Source organism: Malus sylvestris, chromosome 13, assembly GCF_916048215.2.
Source record: "Malus sylvestris chromosome 13, drMalSylv7.2, whole genome shotgun sequence".
Taxonomy (NCBI): domain Eukaryota; kingdom Viridiplantae; phylum Streptophyta; class Magnoliopsida; order Rosales; family Rosaceae; genus Malus; species Malus sylvestris.
In genome coordinates this window covers 8009256-8028331 of record NC_062272.1, presented here as the reverse complement: position 1 = coordinate 8028331, position 19076 = coordinate 8009256, and the positions used below count along the sequence as shown (strand labels likewise).

At 39.6% G+C, this 19076-nt stretch overlaps 3 protein-coding genes, 1 long non-coding RNA gene and 3 other non-coding genes across 10 annotated transcripts; 5 read left to right on the top strand and 2 right to left on the bottom strand.

The window, feature by feature from the left end:
* Positions 1–13: 13 nt before the first annotated feature.
* LOC126596984 (putative F-box protein At4g17565) lies at positions 14–1969 on the bottom strand. Of its 2 annotated transcripts, XM_050263714.1 has the most exons (2): positions 647–1969; positions 14–155 (listed from the first exon to the last, which is right to left on the bottom strand). In XM_050263714.1, the coding sequence occupies exons 1-2, from the start codon at positions 1697–1699 to the stop codon at positions 141–143; spliced, it is 1068 nt and encodes a 355-aa protein (XP_050119671.1). In that variant the 5' UTR covers positions 1700–1969; the 3' UTR covers positions 14–140. The 2 variants fall into 2 exon arrangements, with proteins under 2 accessions (XP_050119671.1, XP_050119670.1); XM_050263713.1 differs by lacking the exon at positions 14–155 and having other exon boundaries at positions 453–1969.
* A 1590-nt stretch (positions 1970–3559) lies between these two features.
* LOC126596988 (uncharacterized) lies at positions 3560–5340 on the top strand. Its single transcript, XR_007614095.1, has 2 exons — positions 3560–3845; positions 4967–5340. It is a non-coding gene; the product is annotated as an uncharacterized LOC126596988 (long non-coding RNA).
* Positions 5341–6379: 1039 nt separating this feature from the next.
* LOC126596987 (60S ribosomal protein L17-2) lies at positions 6380–11213 on the top strand. 3 transcript variants are annotated; one of them, XM_050263719.1, is made up of 7 exons: positions 6395–6516; positions 6651–6687; positions 6807–6847; positions 8108–8338; positions 8430–8532; positions 8621–8688; positions 8782–9104. In XM_050263719.1, the coding sequence occupies exons 1-7, from the start codon at positions 6514–6516 to the stop codon at positions 8845–8847; spliced, it is 549 nt and encodes a 182-aa protein (XP_050119676.1). In that variant the 5' UTR covers positions 6395–6513; the 3' UTR covers positions 8848–9104. The 3 variants fall into 3 exon arrangements, with proteins under 3 accessions (XP_050119677.1, XP_050119676.1, XP_050119679.1); XM_050263720.1 differs by lacking the exons at positions 8108–8338; positions 8430–8532; positions 8621–8688; positions 8782–9104 and adding an exon at positions 10829–11213 and having other exon boundaries at positions 6380–6516; XM_050263722.1 differs by lacking the exons at positions 6395–6516; positions 6651–6687; positions 6807–6847; ... (2 more) ...; positions 8621–8688; positions 8782–9104 and adding exons at positions 10291–10424; positions 10666–10706; positions 10829–11213.
* Positions 7273–7414, top strand: LOC126598277 (small nucleolar RNA snoR74). The gene has a single exon (XR_007614781.1). It is a non-coding gene; the product is annotated as a small nucleolar RNA snoR74 (small nucleolar RNA).
* On the top strand, positions 7456–7598 carry LOC126598275 (small nucleolar RNA snoR74). The gene has a single exon (XR_007614779.1). It is a non-coding gene; the product is annotated as a small nucleolar RNA snoR74 (small nucleolar RNA).
* Positions 7638–7780, top strand: LOC126598276 (small nucleolar RNA snoR74). Its single transcript, XR_007614780.1, has one exon. It is a non-coding gene; the product is annotated as a small nucleolar RNA snoR74 (small nucleolar RNA).
* A 115-nt stretch (positions 11214–11328) lies between the features above and the next one.
* LOC126596982 (small ribosomal subunit biogenesis GTPase RsgA 1, mitochondrial-like) lies at positions 11329–14296 on the bottom strand. The gene is made up of 5 exons (XM_050263710.1): positions 13470–14296; positions 12801–13022; positions 12503–12697; positions 12204–12397; positions 11329–11661 (listed from the first exon to the last, which is right to left on the bottom strand). The coding sequence occupies exons 1-5, from the start codon at positions 14127–14129 to the stop codon at positions 11472–11474; spliced, it is 1461 nt and encodes a 486-aa protein (XP_050119667.1). The 5' UTR covers positions 14130–14296; the 3' UTR covers positions 11329–11471.
* Between the last annotated feature and the right edge of the window lie 4780 nt (positions 14297–19076).

Genomic DNA, 19076 nt, shown 5'->3' with positions numbered 1-19076 from the left:
ACGAGTGGTGAACGAGTTCGTGAAGTAAATCGAAGAACTCGATTTCTGGAAAATCCCGAGTTGATTGCGACATTGCTGCTCTATTTTCGCCGAAACATGACGCCCGGCCACCCAAGCGTTCCACGTTCTCCCACTTCTCATCAACGAAATTCAACCTATATACAAGAAAGCGCAAGGTAAAATCTTCGAGACTTGGTAGGTTATTAATCTTATAATCGTCATCATCATAAACTTTGTTTTTGTAGTCTTTACCATTTTCAAATTTTACCTCTTTACCGTTATCAAATCATGCTTACGTTCCTCTCATCAGCAAAATAATGTGATTATTTTCTATTGGTGACAATCACATAGTTGGCAAATTTAGTCTGAAAAATTGGTCGACCTTACGTTATTCTTTCTTATAACTAATCTAAGCTTGCTGTGTACTGTACAGTGTAGACGAAAACAAAACATATTTAAAAGCTTCCACTTTATTCAACTCTCACTGTGGATTGGGAACAATCCAAACGGGTTCCGAATTATCATTTCTGTTCCCAGGCAGTCCAGATTTATAGAGCGACTTAACAACTTTGGTTTCTAAATTGTATACTCCAAGATGAAATTCAAAAAAATCACAAGACCGCTCATCGCGCACCGAGTCACTCACCTCAGCTGTGAAGTAAATCGAGTTTTCTTCGAGCTCTGGCAATTTATGGGTGGATAATGACATAGCTGATAGATTTTCGACCAGAAATATAGCACGATCGCCCAAAGAGTCAACCTTCTCCCACCTTTTGGCATCAAAGTTTAACTTGTAGACATAAAAAGGCACTGATATTTCATCCCAACTAGGGTAGAGCAACGGTCCGTGCTCCACAAGCAAAATCTCACCCATCGACTCCACCAACCGATGCCTTATGCCGTCGCCATCACCGTAAACCATTTGCGCCATCAAAGGTTGTAACTCCATGGTTTTCTTGGGATGATTGTAGGTTTCACCGAAGTCCCAAACATGAACTGAGTGGTCGCTGCATAATGCAAACAAATGGCAATTGTGGAACACAATCTCACAGTACTTATGTTCTCTAACGAAGTCTAGCTTGGTCCACGCAGTGTTACCTCCGCCATGCTTATAGAATGCTAGACGTCCTACACCCCCACCGTGACTCGCCACCACAACGACAAAGTTGTGGTTGCGAGAGGGGTTGCAGGATAGGACAACTTTGGAAATGAAAGGAACGTGCAACGGAGGAAGCGTCCGACTTTCACCACAAATTGGATTAGCAAGGTAAATGATTTCTTTGAATATCTCCCCGGCTTTCGGATTCCAAATAGCTAGCCACCCATGTGATGATCCCACACACTGAGACCAATAAAAGTCGTCACGTAAGCCTCTAAACACATTCCTCTTGATCCTGTAAACCTTTTCCTCAGCAAGGCTAAAGAAGCAGCCCTCCTCCTCCTCCACATCAGGATCACTAGGGAGGCGCTTCTTCCGGCGTTGAGCGGGGAGCATGAGCCATGGAGATTGAGGCAGTGGTGTGTAAGATGGGCCGGAGACATACGATTTTGCAGCGTGATTCCAAGAAGGACAAACAGCTTTGAATCGAAGGGTGTGGACGAAATATGAGGGAAGCTTTTCCAGGAGCAACTGCAGTAATTCTGGTGGGATCTCAGACCACCTTGGTAATTTAGTAGAATTTGTGTTACTTGATCTCATCCTCCCCCGTGCAATGGTGGAGTGGTTTCTCAGACACCTTTCCGATGTTTTTTGTTTGTGGCTGCATCATTTGCATTTGTTAATTAGGGTTTTTATCTGTTCGGAGGTTGGTGGTTTGCTTTAGGCTTAGGGTTTACTTTTATTGGGCTTCCATTGGTGCTTATATTTTGGTATTTGGGCCTACCTTTTTTTTTATTGAGAATTAATATTGTATGTGGGTCCTCTTCACACATTCATTTTTCCTTTACACATATTATTGTTAATTTTTGTTTATTGATTTTGTTCAATTCATTCGATTTGATCACCGAAAATTAAGAGGAGTGTGTGAGAGGTAAAATTGAGTGTTTGAATAACACCACTGCACCACCCTAAATTAATAATTTCTATTTCTCTTTCGTTTATAACTGCTGCTCATGAAAAATGCTAGAGACATCACATTTTTGCACTAACATCTTATGTATATATGTCATATCAATTAATGAATTTATTTAATTAGATATTGTGAATCACTTGCCACAATATATGGTACCCTAATATCGTATAATTACGTGGCAACCAAGAAATGTGGAATTTTTTCTTACGTTGTAATTATATATCTCAATTCTCAAACCATGAAACTAGCAGGCCTGAATAGAAAGTAAAAATGGATAGATTAAATAAGAAAGGAGTACAGAAAGGAGCATGTGTGGTGCATTAGTGGGAGGAGAACTCCCTCTCCTCTTACTTTTTTTCTCACCTCCCCCCATCTCCCTCTCCTGTAATCTAGACAACTCAAAAAAAATTATGGTGGTTGGAGTTACTCCACATATTTAATGACCCACTTTTTTTTTTTTTTTATTCCGTGAGATACAGTTAGGGATTTGGATCCTCTCCGAGGCAATTGGTTGGGATCCTTCTGATCGATGTCTGTGGGCCGTTGAATTTTTATCCAACAGATACGATTATTATAACTTTTAGAGGACCTCCTATTTGTGGTTGTTAGATAAAAATTTAACGGTCCACATATACCGGTTAAGAGGATTCCGACCAATTGTCTCAGAGAGAATCCAAATCCAAACAGGATAGCAAAGGGTGAATTATTCTATTTGTAGGACTTTTTTTTCTATAAAATATTTGTACTGCCATCTCCCTCTCTTTCCTCAATCCCCGTTTTTATTATTCGACTTTTAGATGTTTTGTGTGTGTGTTCTTCATGATCTGAAATTTTATTAGCATTTTTCCCCTTCTTCATGTATCTTTTTGGAAGAATTTAAAATTTTCAAAATTGTTTGGGATTTCGTTTGAAACTATTTTTAACGGGAAAATTGTGGTTTTTTTTTTTAAATGATATATTTTGTTAAATTTGATGTTAAATTGGTCACAATAGAGTTCGAGCTCATGCAGTCATGTAAATGCTCAACACCTTTCGACCATTATGATAAATGATCACTTAAAAGAAAGTTGTGGTTGAGTCATCGGAATTGATTGCGATGGCGGTAGGTGGGTTTAGATAGTGTATTGGCTATCATCAAAAGATTTGCATAAATTATTTGATATCATCGATGGTATTGGACTTAGGGCTGGAAAAAAATCCCAAAAATCCCAAACCAAACCAAAAAATTCCCAAAACCAAACCGAAAAAATCCCAAACCGAAATTCCCGAAAATTTCGGTACCCAATACCGAACCGATCCCGAAATTTCGGTACGGGAATCGGTCTCATGTTTTTGGGATTTCGGTATTCCCAAACCGAACCGAAAAAAATATATATATATTATTTAATTTTTAAATATATATTTAGAATTTTAATAGCCGTTGGATTCTGTTGAGATTTAATCTCAACCGTTGTTATGTTTTAAAGCCGTGTCTCTGTCTGACTCTCTCTCGGTCCCTCTCTCGAGTCTCGACAGTCTCTCACTCTCACCCTCACCTCACCTCACCTCACCTCAGACCTAAATCCCGATCTCTCTCGGTCTCTCTCGACAGTCACTCTCGGTCTCTCCTCGCCGATTTGTCTCTCCTCCCACATCCGTCGCCTGAATCCCGAATCTACCCGCACGGCCACACCAGTCCTCATTCCTCTGGGTCCTCACTCCTCACCTGAATCGCGCCTTCACCCACTGTCCTCCATACCAATCCTCAGTCCGCACTCCTCCTCATTGCAAAAGGTAAGAAATTCCTGCAATAAACTCACCCAAAGTTCATACAAATTGTTTGATTCCAAATTTGATTAGAGATTTTGAATTTGGGTTTCTGAAATTAGGGTTTCTGAATTAGGGATTTTGAATCGACGGAGAGGTTAGGAACCCGCTATTTTCTGATCTATATCGCTATTGTGTATATGTGATTCGTTGCCTCCTTTCTCTGAAGATTTTCCCGTAAAAAAAATCGACTTTTATCTGTTATTCTCTTTCTTCATGCCTCTTGAAGCTCTCTCCCATGGGGTTTCTTCTCACTTTCCGCAGAGCTCCGAGCGTTTCTGGGCGGCGTTGCGTTTTCTGCGCCTCCAAGCTGCACGGTGGCTGAAGCCCTCAGAAAAACAGAACAAAAATTTGAGCTTTTGAGGCCATAGCAGCTGCTGCTCTGAGTATTTTTGGTCAGATTCTGAAGAAAGATTGCAGCTTTGATGTTGGTTTTGGTAATTTGCGTCTGGGTTTTATAGGGTTTAAGCTCTTGGGATTCCGTTGAATTTTTCTGGGATTTTATGTGATTTTTTATTTTATTTTTAATTTCTACTAGAATGGATAGAAGAAGTACCTCAGTAATGAACAGTCCAATCCCAAGGCATCCCCACTCGAAGAACGAGCACCAAAGAATTATTCTGAGCATTGTGTGTGGGAGTCCTGACCAGACTAATTTGTGCCATATTCCCTTTGCCTTATTTAGCACCTTTCTTAACTCTTAATCACTTGCACTGAGTTGAGTGGATTGAATAAGTCAATCTGGTTGATTACTGCGTAACTTTGTTAAATTCAAGGTTTGTTAAGGAGTTGATTGAATAACTCAAACTGGTTGATTACTGAGTAACTTGTCATAGGATTAGGATTTATTGAATTAATATCACATTCTCTAACGCTCAACGATTCACTAATGTGCATTGTATTTGTTAACTCATATATGCCCTTGTAGTTAATATATAGTATTTGTTCTCTTCTTTTATGTTATGGAAGAGTGATAAATATGCATTGAGAACTTGTTTTTGCTGAACTGTGGTTTATTGATTGGAATTTGGATATATGCTGAACTGTGGTTGTGATATATTAATGTGCATTGTTATTTTATTTGTTAGGATGGACGGGTCTAGTAGCCAATCTAGTACCATCTACATCAAGGGGAAGAGTACAAGTACCAACAAGAAGGGGGCAACCACAACCATCAACAAGATCAAAGGGCCGAAGGGGCCGAAGATGCCAACAATCTTCATAAATGTTAAGCTTTGCTTTTTTGCTTTTGGTTTGTAATTTAATTATTTTGAAATTTTGGCTCGTAACTAATTTTTTTTCTTTTGGGTTTGTTACTTTATTTATTTTAAAACCTTGGCTTGTAACTAATTTTTTTTGCTTTTGGATTTGTTACTTAATTTATTTTTATTCCATGCATTTGTAGTAGAAATTGAAATGGGCCTCTTAGCAGATTGCAGCCCAAAAGTGTTAAAAGGTTCAATTTTAGCCCAAAAACCTAATATTTTAGTCCAAAAGCCCAAAAGCCCAGAAGCCCAAAATCATTTCGGGATTCCCGATTTGTCCCGAAATCCCGAAACTATTTCGGGATTCCCGAAAATTGGGATTCCCGAAAATTTGGTTTGGGATCGGTATTGAAATTGGGATTCCCGAAATTTTTGGTTTGGGAATCGGGACAAGGGTTTCGGTATGGGATCCCATACCGAACCACCCCTAATTGGACTAACCTACTTCTCACAAATGCAAGAAAATTGTAGCTCAACTTGGTGAGAGGAGAGCATTCACCTGATATTTGAGACCTGAGTTCAATTGGCCTCCTACATGTAAGCTAGAGTAGTGGAATTTACTAGCCACTAAATACTATGGTTTTGTGGTATTCTTTTTTATTTGTAAGTAAAAGGTCTTAGATTAAAATCTCGTAGATGGGAATTCGATACCAAATTAGGTTGTCTATTGTGTGGCTTAGCCGAACTCCCTCTCCCCTTAGTATAAAATATATCGTTATACTAAAAAAAATTAATAAATTGAGGAAGAGCACTCATGGAACTAGCTACCTTCTCAATCAACTATTTTTTAGTAGAACAACAAATGTTAGTGAGTTATATGGTTAGTTGTTTAGAGGAGAAAAATCGGTGAGAATCGAACCTACAATAAGGTACATAAATATGATTACTTTCTGTTGCTGCCGTGAAACACTAACTACTACGTACTTAATTTTATTGTTGGTATGGCTATGCCTGTAGGACAACGGTGTTTTTTTTTTTTTTTTGAGGTGTGATATCCACACACCCCTTTTTACTTCTCTCACACCTTTTTGGTTTTCGGTCGTCGGATCGGATGAATTAAAGAAGATCATCGGACAGAAATTAACAAAGGGTGTGTGAAAAGTAAAAATAGGTATGTGGATAACACACCCCCTTTTTTTTTTAATCTCTTTACATTAAGGGGGGTGGGCTAAAACCCACTTAACAAACACTTAGTGGTTACCAATATGAAGCCCAAAGCAGCCCAAGTGAGGGTCCATTAGCCTATTAGGTCTGGTAGGGTTTCATATCCATTTGTTTATATACGCACGAGTCCCACACGAACCCTCCTCCTCTGCTAATATAAGCAAGGCGTAAACCCTTTCACTGAGGCAGAAGCCCCGTCAGCCGCCATGGTAACCCTATTCACCTCCTTCCTCTCTCTCTCTCTCTCTCCCTCCCTCTCTCCTGCGCGAAATCTAGTCCGTTTCTGAATCTCCGCGCCTTCAAATGCACTGACAGTGATTTTGTTTTTTATTTTATTTTTCAGGTGAAGTACTCAAGAGAGCCCGACAATATCACCAAGTGTATGTCCTCTTTTACTGTTACAGATTTGATGGGTTTTTGTTTACGAATCTTGGTTTCGTTTCTCTGGGAAAATTGTTATGATCTGAATGTGGGGTTTCATTGTTTTCGTTTGTTTCAGCTTGCAAAGCAAGAGGCTCTGACCTGAGGGTTCATTTCAAGGTATTGTTATTATTATTTGTTGATCGTAGAGTTTAATGTTTCGAAGTTACATGCTTTTGGGTTTTTGTTCTACCTTGTTTCGTTCAGGTATGTGGTGATTTGGTTGTGCAATGTGGCATTTTGTTTCGGTTTCTGTTGCTTATTTGAATGAATCTACTCTGTTTTTCGTTGTTGAGTAGAGATTAAGTAATACATGTAGCATTTTGAATTGGTGGTGTTGTTCTGCTTGTTTTTATATGTGTGTGCCATTTAGTCAGAAAACATTTGGTTTCTAGTTTTACGGGTTTTGTGAGTTAGGAGTAGTCGGGCTTTTTAAGTTTGGACAATTTGGTCAAGATTGACACAAACTTGGTGGTTTTATACGCATATACGTACACGCACACACACATATCTACGTGCATTTAATTTCTTGAATCCTGTCAGACAAACAATCAGCGCTTTGTTGCCTTATGTGAACCAAGCTCTTGTATGCTTCAGGTAGATAACTATCATTGTTCTTGGGTGAACCTCTGTGCTTTGCATTTGTTGCATTTTGTGACTGAAGGCTCAGTTAATGATGCCACATTTTTGTCATTTATGAATTTTTTCAAGTTTTTGAAACCTGATTCATAAAAGCAGGGCTTAGTTACCTTTTGTGAACTTGGCCCCCGTAAACTTCAGGAAAATCAGCTGCATTGTTTTTGGGTGAACCTCTGTACTTTGCATCTGTTGCATTTTTGTGAATTAAGGTTCAGTTAATGATGCTACATTTGGTCATGTTTAAGTTTTTTCAATTTTTGAAACCTGATTTAAAAAAGCAGGGCTTAGTTACCTTCTGTGAACTTGGCTCCCGTAAACTTCAGGAAAATCAATTGCATTGTTTTTGGGTGAACCTCTGTACTTTGCATCTGTTGCATTTTTGTGACTGAAGGTTCAGTTAATGACGCCACATTTGTGCATGAATTATATATGTTTATTTTCAAACCTTGTTGAATTGAGGACCTTGTGACGTTTTTCATAGCTCTAGTATAAGAAGACTTAGTCATTAATGAATCATGTCTATCATCAGTGGATAGTACTTGTGTTTGCATCCAACTGCCCTTAGTAATTAATGAATCGAGTCTATAACTGGTGGATAGTACCATGATTTTGCCCCCTTGTATGTTGTATGTGAGTGTTGACACTTGTAAAAACAATTTATTACTTTTGTTTTTTAAATTTTAGGTTTTTTTCAATAACTATTTTTGAGATTTGGACTTGCGTTGCTATTGTGCTTAACAGAACACGAGGGAAACTGCATTTGCTATCAGAAAGTTGCCCTTGGTCAAGGCAAAGCGATATTTGGAGGATGTTCTGGCTCACAAGCAGGCCATTCCCTTCCGTCGTTTCTGCCGTGGTGTTGGGCGTACTGCCCAGGCAAAGAACAGGCATTCCAATGGACAAGGACGCTGGCCTGTCAAGTCTGCCAAGTTCATATTAGATTTGCTTAAGAATGCTGAGAGCAATGCTGAAGTATGTTGCATCATCTTACACTCTGCTTATTACTTTGGTATTGTGATCTCTATTTGCCGTGAAGACTAATAATTTCTATTCTTTCTTTCAGGTGAAGGGTTTGGATGTTGATTCCCTGATCGTATCTCACATCCAGGTCAACCAAGCACAGAAGCAAAGGCGCCGAACCTACAGGGCTCACGGAAGAATCAACCGTAAGTGCCAAGCGGTTATCCCCCTATCTTATTTTATTGTTGAGAATCTTTGTTTTGATATTGATTTATATTGCTAAACCTATTGCAGCATATATGTCATCTCCCTGCCATATTGAGCTGATCCTGTCTGAGAAGGAAGAACCCGTCAAGAAAGAGGTATTTTGAAAATTATACATCAAGTACCTCTAATGTCGTTGAAAATATGTGCTGCAAGTTGTGAATTGATTTGATTATCTGTTATCGTTGCAGCCTGAGAGCCAGTTGACAACTAGCAAATCGAAGAGGTCTGCTCTCAGAAGTGGTGCTTCCTCTTAGAGCGCATCTTTCGATGAATCAAAGAGTTGCTGATTTCCTGTGATGAGGGTTTTGTGCTCTACTTTTTATATAGTTTGAGATGTTACATAGACAGTTTTGCGGCCTCGTGTTGTTTTAGTACCAAGTTATGTTTTGGTTGGGGAATGTGCTTGAAAGCTAATGCTAGAGATAGTTTCACAATATGACCGACTTTATCATGTCCTATTATTTGATTCAATGTCATTTTGTTGTACCTTGCAAAGGGTCTGAAACATAAATTTTGGAACGGATCGGAAACTTGAACTGTCTGATCATTGTGTGACCCAGGAAAGCATGATCGCTCGCCCTTGATTTGATATCAAGGGTTGAATTGAGCTTCTATAACTGGCAATGCGTTAACTGCAAGTGCTTTTGTTAGAAGCGGAAACATGATTCAAACCGGGTAGGTAACTTGGAAATGCTTCTAGTTTAGTAAATACCCTCGGGCAAACCTTTACCCGTATTAGTACTAGTTTGGAACTGAGGTGTTTTTATTAAAAGTAGGTATAAAAAAAACTGAGCTCAAAAATATGTGGTAAACATTTAAAAATAGTTTATTTTCACAGTTTTGGATGAAAAAAAGTTGAAAACGTGAAGCAGCAAAAATGAGCTTATTCTCATAGCATAGCAGAAACAATTTTTTTTTTCAAAACACAACAATACCGAACCAGTCCTTAGTAAGGAGGAGCTTTTTCTTAATATCCCACCTCTTAAGGAAAATGGGATTGAATAGAATCTTAATATAAAGTTAACCAAAAATTCCCTCAATAAGAGAACAACTTATATATGGCAACAGGTACACCTCCAAGTAGTGTCCGATACCAAGGGAGCGAGAACATATGAATAAAATCTAGGGAACTTTAACAAAAAACTTCTGGTACTATTTACTTTAACGAAAAACCATATTTTTACATTAAAAAGTCAATTCTAGTACTATTCACTTTACCCTTTATTTTATCCTTATTCATTAGCTTCCTTAAAATCTACACGTCTTTATTTATCGATACAACGCCTTGCGATGTGTGTAAAATAGACAGATTTGCAGAGACCAAAACGTGGGCTGATGTTATTGGTAGGAGGTAGCATTGGTTCGTCATTATAAATTTGGAAGTAGAATTCTCTTTCCTTCAAAAAATTTTCCCTTGCCTTCTTTCTTCTCTCACTTCCCTTTTTTATCTCTCTATAAAATCAACACAAGATGTTGACGTGGCTGGATCGTTGACAGATCAAATAGTAAGGGACTGGAAAAGAAAATTTGGAGGAGAAAGGATCCTAACCATAAATTTGTCCATGGGTTTGAAATCGCAGGCCTGGTGGGGGAACCATCAATTGGGCTGGGTAAACCCAGAACTGAATCGACCCAAAAATAATCAAATCACTAGAGCAAACCACGTATGTGCCGTACTTCTCTACCGTCAGATACAAAATCAACGTCTCTGATCTCTTGCCGAAGATTCAGCGAGCGCCTCGATTTTTATTTTTTGTAATTTCGTCCCCTCACAAATTCTCAGTGTCCCAGTTTCTCACTTCCGTGCCTTCGTCCGTTGGTCTGTTCGCAGGTAAAAACTCTCTCCTTTCCGTCCTCTTGTGCAATTTCAGTTTCAATTTCTATCGATTGGTTGAAGGTCTAGCGTTTCCGATCCCAATTTTTTATCGAATTTTCTCCATTTCAACCCTGCCATTGATTTTTATGAATTTGGTTGTTGGGCAGCTGAAGGATTTCATAGCCAATCAAATTATTCTCATGACTTACAAGATCTCGTTAATTTTGTTTTCAAATTATGTTTCCTATTTTTCCAGGTTGCAGAGGAAGGAGTTGTTACCTAAGAGTTCATTTCAAGGTATTGTTTCTAGGGTTTTCCCGGTGCAGTTTGAAATGTTGAGAATTTGCTTCACTTTATTTGATCTTTTAATTAATTAGGTTAATCGTAATAAGTTGTTTAAGTTTCTGTTTAATTTGCAGATGGATTGGCAAGGGCAGAAGCTAGCCGAGCAGCTGATGCAGATACTGCTACTGGTCTTCGCCGTTGTGGGTTTCGCCACCGGTTACATAACCGGATCGTTCCAGATGATGACTCTGACTTACGCTGGTGGCGTGGTTCTCACCACATTGGTCACCGTCCCTAATTGGCCCTTCTTCAATCGCCACCCCCTCAAGTGGTTGGACCCGAGCGAAGCCGAGAAGCATCCCAAGCCGCAGCCGCAGCAGCACTCGACCTCGAAGAAGAAATCCTCCAAGAAGTAAGAAGTAGGTCATCACATCAATGGATTTAATGAGATATTAACATTGTTCTGAGACTGATAGTTTCAGCAGTTATACAATGAGAGTAAAAGAGATTTTCTTGGTATTTGCTGCTGCGTTTATGTGATCTCGTTTTAATTGTTTGGTTTTCTGATTCAGAAATAGGAAACCCTTTGATTTTCTTTTGATAGTTCATTAGGTAAACATTGATTCAAGCATGATTACAAGTGCAAAGATCTCTGAGATTGAATCGGTTGCCAATTACAAACGTTGCTTGCGTTTCACTACGGAAGACTCCGGTAAGTTGTTGTCAAGATCAGGGCTCAAGCTCAACTATTTACAATGTACGATAAGATTGAACTTTCTACTGGTTTTCATCCCTCGTTGCCTTGAGAAACGCATCATTTTCCTCATCTAGTAAGTTGTCGTCATCATCCAGCTCGTCTAATTCATCGAGTAAAGATTGGTTCATACTCTTGCGAGATACTCTCCTGTGCTTCTTCAGCTCCAACCGTGGTTCAGCTTGTTGAACGCCCTTATCTCCCGCCTTGTACCTGCAAACAATGTGATACGTTCAGGTTCAGAAGCAGGACGTACGAAATGTGCGAGGTACTAGGAACTTCGTGCTAGAGAAACATCTGTACTACATTTGTGTGAGTAATGAGACTAAACCAGAACGTGATGTATGAGAACGATATGCCAGCAATCCAATTGAACTATGATATGGCAGATATTACGTCTGCACAAGCACCACAAGTGCCAGGGCAAAGTTAAACTGGGATAAAAATTATGATAACAATTATTTTTTCTGTGCACATCAGTGTGACGGATGCATAGATTCTCATTTTTTTTTTAACACAGCAAACAAAGAATTTACCAACATTTCAAGCCATATGGACGGTGAAATGGTAGCTGCTTTCAATCTACCACTAGGTTTCGGTAGGGCATAACATTCCTTATGTTACACCGCAAGTTCGTAACAACCATGGTAATGCGTATTATCCGCATTCAAGTACTTAAAACCACAGTAATTGAACTATTCTGTCAACAAGCATGCAGAACTGGGAATAAAAACCTATATGTAGTTCGAACATACCTTACATCACCCTCCTTTTTGGTTCCGTACGTCCTCAACTGAAATTCCTCTCTGATTCTGATCTCATCAAGAAGTTGGAAATAGTATGGATATCTTTCCCAATCAGCACTAACCACGCACCCCGGCTCACCAAGATGCAGGCAATCATTGAACGAGCATTTTGCAGGCTCACTGTCACTGAGCATCTTCCTGATCTGATAGGATAAACGCATAAGTAACACCAAGTGCCAGCAATGTGATGGGAAAGGAACTTATGTACATGAATCAAGTGAAAGGCATCAAATAAAAAGCACACATACCTCTGGGAATGTTTGTGCTAGAGATTGCTTGGTGACTTTCGTTAAACTAGGCTGGTTGAAGCCAGGAGTGTCAGCAAGATAACCCCCGTTAGACAATGGAAGCAACGAGACATTGCGTGTAGTGTGCTTCCCTCTGCCACTTCTTGTTGAAACCTGTCCAACAAGCTGGTCCCCATACCACTTGCTGCCTAAAATCTGAAATAAGTACAGAAAACAACGGAGATATGAGCACAAAACTCACCCTAACGAAATCATAGAAACAAAAGAAAAAAGAACGAAGGGAATGATTGAAACCCACTGGATCAAACAAACTTTCCCCTTCTGCAGCATCAGAAGCATGGTGGTTGCTCCTCAAAGCATTAATCAGACTAGACTTGCCAACTCCACTTGGACCTACAATGACACTCGTTTGATCTCTCAATATAAATGCAAGAGAATCAAGTCCATGTTTCGATTCAACACTGCAAAAAAGGGGCTTGTAGCCCCACTTATGCAGCCGAAACTTCCACGCAGCCTTCGCCTGCATATTTAATCGAAGGCTAGCACGCTTAGGAATCAATACTACCAGAAATGAATATACTGAAGACGGACAAAGATTACATAGCAACTTCTAAAAGTAAACCACATTTAGCATACCAAAAAGAATAGTTCCAGTTAAAGTGCTAAATTTGAACTGAATTAGAACTCTTGCGCACTACCTTACCATTAGAAATTCGAAAGATTCATCACCAATATCAAAAACTCAGAGCCAGTTTGATATTCCTTTGAACTATTATACGAAAACCATACAGCATCAGACGAAAAATTCAGAAACATTTTGATGCTGCATTGAATTATTATACATAGAACTTACTTATCTAATCAAGATAAGTAAGTTTACTCACATAACACAAGAGATTAACAACAATTAGAGCTAAGCAGCCAAACTAATCACCAAAATTAAAGTTCATGAAGAATCGAATCCAACCTCTTCGTCAACAAGCTCAGACTTGTTGAGAGCGAGTGTGAGCGGAATTCCGGTGGACTCGGCCTCGATCAAGAACCTGGTGAGCGCGAACGGCTCGAGCTTGGGCTGCTCCATGGAGAAGAGCACGAGCAGATGGTCCACATTCGCAACCGGAGGGTCAAGAATCTCGGAGCTCCGCCGGTACACATTCTCGATCATGCCCCGGCGGTCCACCCAATCAATCGACCGTACCAGCACCTTGTCCCCAACCAGCACTCTCCTCTTAATTTTCTTCAGCACCGCCTTCACGACGCACAGCAGCTCCACTTTGCTGTCTTCGATGCTTCTGGGAGGCTCCACGATGACGCGCATGAAGTTGGCTTGGGCAGCGGCGACCGTGCCCACGGTCTGGGACTCGTAGAGCGGGGGCTTGTCCTGGGGAGAGAGGACCGGGGCGAGGGAGGAGTAGTCCTTGAAGGTGTGTTTGGCTCTGAGGAGCTTCTTGTTCGGAGGCTGGGATTTCCTGGAGACGTTAGGGTTCTGGTGCTGTTTGGCTGCGGCGACGGAGACGCACCGGAGAGTTGAGATTTGGCGGATGATTTTGGCGACGGTTGGGAGGGCGGCGGCGGTGGTGGGGATGATGGTGCGGTGGCGGAGGATGGACATGGAGGAAATTGGCATGAGATTGTGGGGGTGTTTGGTTACGGAGATCAATTTGGATTGGTTGTAGATAATCTGTTTGGGAATTTGGTTCGGTTGGAAAGGGGATTATGGTTATGGAGGAGACTCTTCATTTCTGTTATCGCCAGATGGGAGACTCCGAGACTGGACAGGCAATTTGCAATTCTCAGCTGAGTCGAGACTGATTATTAAAACGACGTCGTGTTGCGACTTCATGGTTTGGACCAACACTGGCACGAACTTGGACTAAAAGCCCAATATCAAAAGGGAAGAAGGGGGAAGTAACCCAATTTTTTTCAGAGGACTTTATAGCTGGATTTAGCCTAAAGTTTGGCCTCATAAAATGTAGCCTTTCTTTGGGCCTTATAATATGTAGCCTTTTATTTACCCAACAAACAAGTCGTGTTTGTGTTGTTTTTGTATCACACAAGTTCGACTTGCAAGTATACAAGAATGATGTGTACTTGTAGTGACAAAGTGGTTCGTTAATCATGACCTCAAGTTTGATGTAACGATAAAAAGCTTTTAAGTCGTTTTGTCATAAATATAAAGTATTTCCCTTCTTCCTTCTCGATTCTTCATTACTCTCATATACACTCTTCCTCCATCACTAGCACAAAAAATAAAAAATAAAAACGAAAAAGTTATCAAACAGCTCTTAGCTTTCAGAAAAACACAGAGTTGGTCATACCACATAGTGTAAGTTGGTTACATATAATATGACCTTGCGATTTGGTCATACCACATAGTGTTTTGGCAATCTTATCCAACGTATGGGTGGAGTGAATGGTATTATTTTATCCTGGATATGAACACAACCTAATTTTATACACTGGCAGAGAAAAGAGATGTACGAACTCTTATCCCTTCTTCTATGCAATACAGCAACAACTTACGTTTCATCGTAAACATAAGACTCAACGATTGTCCCTAAACCAAAATTTAAGACTAATTCAAATCCTCCCACAGAAGAAACACCAGTTTATTAAAGGTATAAATCTGCCTACCCATAAAAACAAAAGTACTGTTATAATAACCAGTGTACGTATAATATATATATATATATATATAAACTCGTTTAGAAGTGCTTTTAAAATAATTGAAAGCAATATTTTAGCCAATCTTTAGTAAAAATGCAAGTGAATTCTATAAAAAGCACTTAAAGTGGTTTCTATAAGAGCTGGTTTGGTATTGTTGTGCTTTAAAAAAAATTGATTATGCTGTGCTATGAGAATAAGTTCATTTTTGTTGTTTCACGTTTTCAGTTTTTTTCACCAAAAACTGTGAAAATAAGTTGTTTTTAGGTGTTTATCAAACATCTTTTTGAGCTCAGATTTGTTTGATACCCACTTTTTATAAAAGAACATCAGTACCAAACAAGTATTAAGAAGCACGTAATTAATGCTTATTGAATAAGGGATGTGATATACACACACCATTTTTTATTTCTATCACACCCTTTTAATTTTCGGCCGTCCGATTAGATGAATTGAATAAGATCAAAGGACAAAAATTAACAATGATGTGTGAGAAGTAAAAAAAGGTGTATGGATATCATACCCCTTGAATAAACACTTTAAGCATTTTTGAAATTCAAAAATATTTCATTAAAAACCGTTTTTAATTATCTTAAAACAGAAGATAGGCAAGCATAGCCATCAGATCATAGCCTTATTGACAAGTTGCATGAGATTCTCCACCAAGCCTGAAGCAGATCTTTTCCCACTAATAGGTGTTTCAACTAAACGAGAGAGGATTTGTGAGGATTATATAAATCCTTTAATTACATTCGTTCATTGTATATTGTGCAGTCAGTTTTCGTCATTTACTGTTTATATTTAATTTTAAATAAAAATTTTACAATAATTTCTAACAGCGTAATGTACAATAAACAAATGTGATTTGAATATCGTCAGATCTTCATCCAAGTAAACACGAGCTGTTGAGGCAGAAGAGCCTCCCATATTATTAATAATAATTGCTGTAAAGAGTAAAGTGTAAACCTGTAAAGTTTTTTTTTTGGTAAACAAACCTTTAGGCCCTGTTTGGCACACCGTATAAGGCACCGGATAATACTAATAATACGGTGTACGGTGTTTGGTGCCGTTTGGATTAAATAGGCACCGGATTAAATAATCCGGGCCCACCTTTTTTACCCGGTGTTTACCTGCTTCGTTATACCGTCCAAATTCACCGTATAACTTAGTCGGCCTCGTCTCTTCCTTTCCGCTCGCTCTCGCTCTCCGCTCGTTCTCACCCTCGCTCTCCGCTCGCGAACTCGAGCCACTCTTTCTCACCTTTCCTTTGTTTCTTTGTATTCCCTGTCACCTCCTCTCGCCATCGCCGTCCCGGTCACCTTCTGCCATCGTCGTCGTCCTCCCCGTCACCTTCTCTCGCCATCGCCGTCCCGTCGCCTTCTGTCATCGCCTGCAACTTCCGTCACCTGCAACTGCCGTCGCTTTCTTTCTGCCATCGCTTGCAATTGCTGTCGCCTTCTGTCATCGTCTTCCCTGTCACCTGCAACTGCCTTCGGGGAAGAAGAAGAAGAGAGAAAGGGAGGGAGTTTGGGGGTGCGGCAGAGAGATCTGGGTTTCATTATTTGGGATTCTTCGTAGTCGGGGAAGAAGAAGGGAGAGAGATGGAGGGAGTTTGTGGGGGGGGGGGGGCGAAGAGATCTGGGAACCAGATTTTCAGTTGTTTTTTTTTTTTTTTTTTTAAGTTTAATTTTAGTTTAAGTTTTCCTCCTATCCGATATAATACCAAACACTGTATAAATAATACGATTATTAATCCGATACTGCACCAAACGCCCGACTAATTTAGTCAGTACTGTCCGGTGACTATTTATCCTATCCGACAGAAATAGTCAGTACAATCCGAGCTGCCAAACGAGGCCTTATAGTTTTGGGCGGCAGAATAAGAGTAAAGTCATCATATAAAACTTCTTTTTTTTTTTTTTTTTTTTTTGGAGAAAACAAATGCAATAAAGATAAAAACATTACAACACAGAGGCCCAAAATTTACAACACAAAGGCCCAAGAACGAAAACACAAACAACCAATAGAGGCCCAACCAAAAGGTGAGCCCAAAACAAAAAACACACAGAAACAACCAGAACCGCCGCAACATCCGCCAACACCGCCGTTGCAACCACCAAAAGAGCAGCCGGGCATGTCGATCCAGTCAAATTCGGTCCCCAAACAAAGCCACGTCTCACCGCCACCAGCATCCAAGGCCAAGCTTCACGTCCAGCACAGCTACAGACCCCAGAGAACCTGCAGCCAAGAGAAAGAAGCTCATGGCAGTCCACAAGCAACACTACCAACAAGGGCAGACAACAGAGAGAAGGTGGGGGTGCACGGATCACCCGACCTAGTGCCAGCACCAGATCAAAGCACACCAACTCGAAACACCGCAACCGGGTGCGGTAAAGGTTGACGGAAGCTGGGAAAGAGGAGGCAGAGGGAAGAGAAACAGCAGAGGGGAGCGAAAATGGCAGATCGGCCAAGAAATCCAGGGAAGAAAACAGCGGAGAGAAAAGGAAAAAGAGAGGGAGAAAGGAACAAACGAAAACCCACCGATCCCAGCCCGAGCTAGGATCGGCGGCACCGGAAATGGACACGATCGGGAACCACTCACACAGAACGGTGAGATGAACCCTCACACAGAGGGAAGGTCTCTCACAGAGAGAGAAAAAGAGAAAAGTTGACAGATCATTTTAGAAAGTGGGAGCTATATAAAACTTCTTAGTCCAGCCGATATGTCAGAATGTTTCATAATTTTTTTTTTGTAATACTTACGAGTTTTTTTTTAACCGTTGATATTATCTATACTAATTTTCATAATTGGCTAGTAACAATGTGGAATGCTTATGAGTTAATTATTAAAGAAGGTGGAAAGTAACAATTTCAAAGAAACAAAATAGGTTGTATTTATTGTGGGTCGTACTGTTAATCAAATTAAAAATAATTTGACATTAACTTCTCTTGCTGTCATTTGTTCCGCAGGGAGCACATCCTCAATCCAAGTTAGCATTTGGTTCGTCGGTTGGAAAATATCCATTTTTTGTCCTTTTGATATTTTTGACATCTCTTTTAAAAATGCTCTAATTGAATCAGGTGATCCCATGCATTTGGTTCCATATTATCAAATGTTCATGGGTAGAAGTCTCAGCTCCCTTTTATTCCTTGAGGACCACAACTGAATTTTGATTCTACCTACCAAATTAAAAGTTTAAGATATTTTGGGTTTTCTTCAAAGAATCGAGAAGCTTAATTATGGATAAAGATTGTCTGCCCTCTTTTTTTTCATACCCTTCTGTTTTGTGTGGTCACGGTTAAGTTACGTTAACATTTTATATTTTTTTTTTTATAAAGATAATAAAACAAAAATGAATATTAATATAAAATATTGACGTGACTTAACCGTGACTATACAAACAGGAGGGTATGGAAAAAGAGAGGACAGACAATCTTTGTGCCTTAATTATTAACGTTGAAATTAAAAAAAAATTAAATCCAAATGAAAATATTTTTGGTGGTTGAGGAGAAAGTTTTCATCTATTTCCACGAAGATGCGGACTTATGAATGCCCCCAAACAAGTGATACGGAGTTTCAAATCGAGTTGATTCGCAAGTTGATAATTATATTGGAACACTTTGTTTGGAGGCATGATTAGTGTCGTTTTTTTTTTCTGCCCTAATCACAATTAAGTTGACTCATTAGCTCATTGCATTGAATTCGAAACTTCTCATATTTATTTATTTATTGTAGAGCCACAATCCTCGTCCCAATCAAGGTATAAAATATCAATGATATCGAAAATATCTGTAGTCCAAAAACACAGAAATTTCGATGGAAATATTGAGATATTATCGATATCAATAAAAATTGAATAAAAGCCACGGAAATTGTAAGAAAAACTTGAAAATTTTATTGAAACTTTGC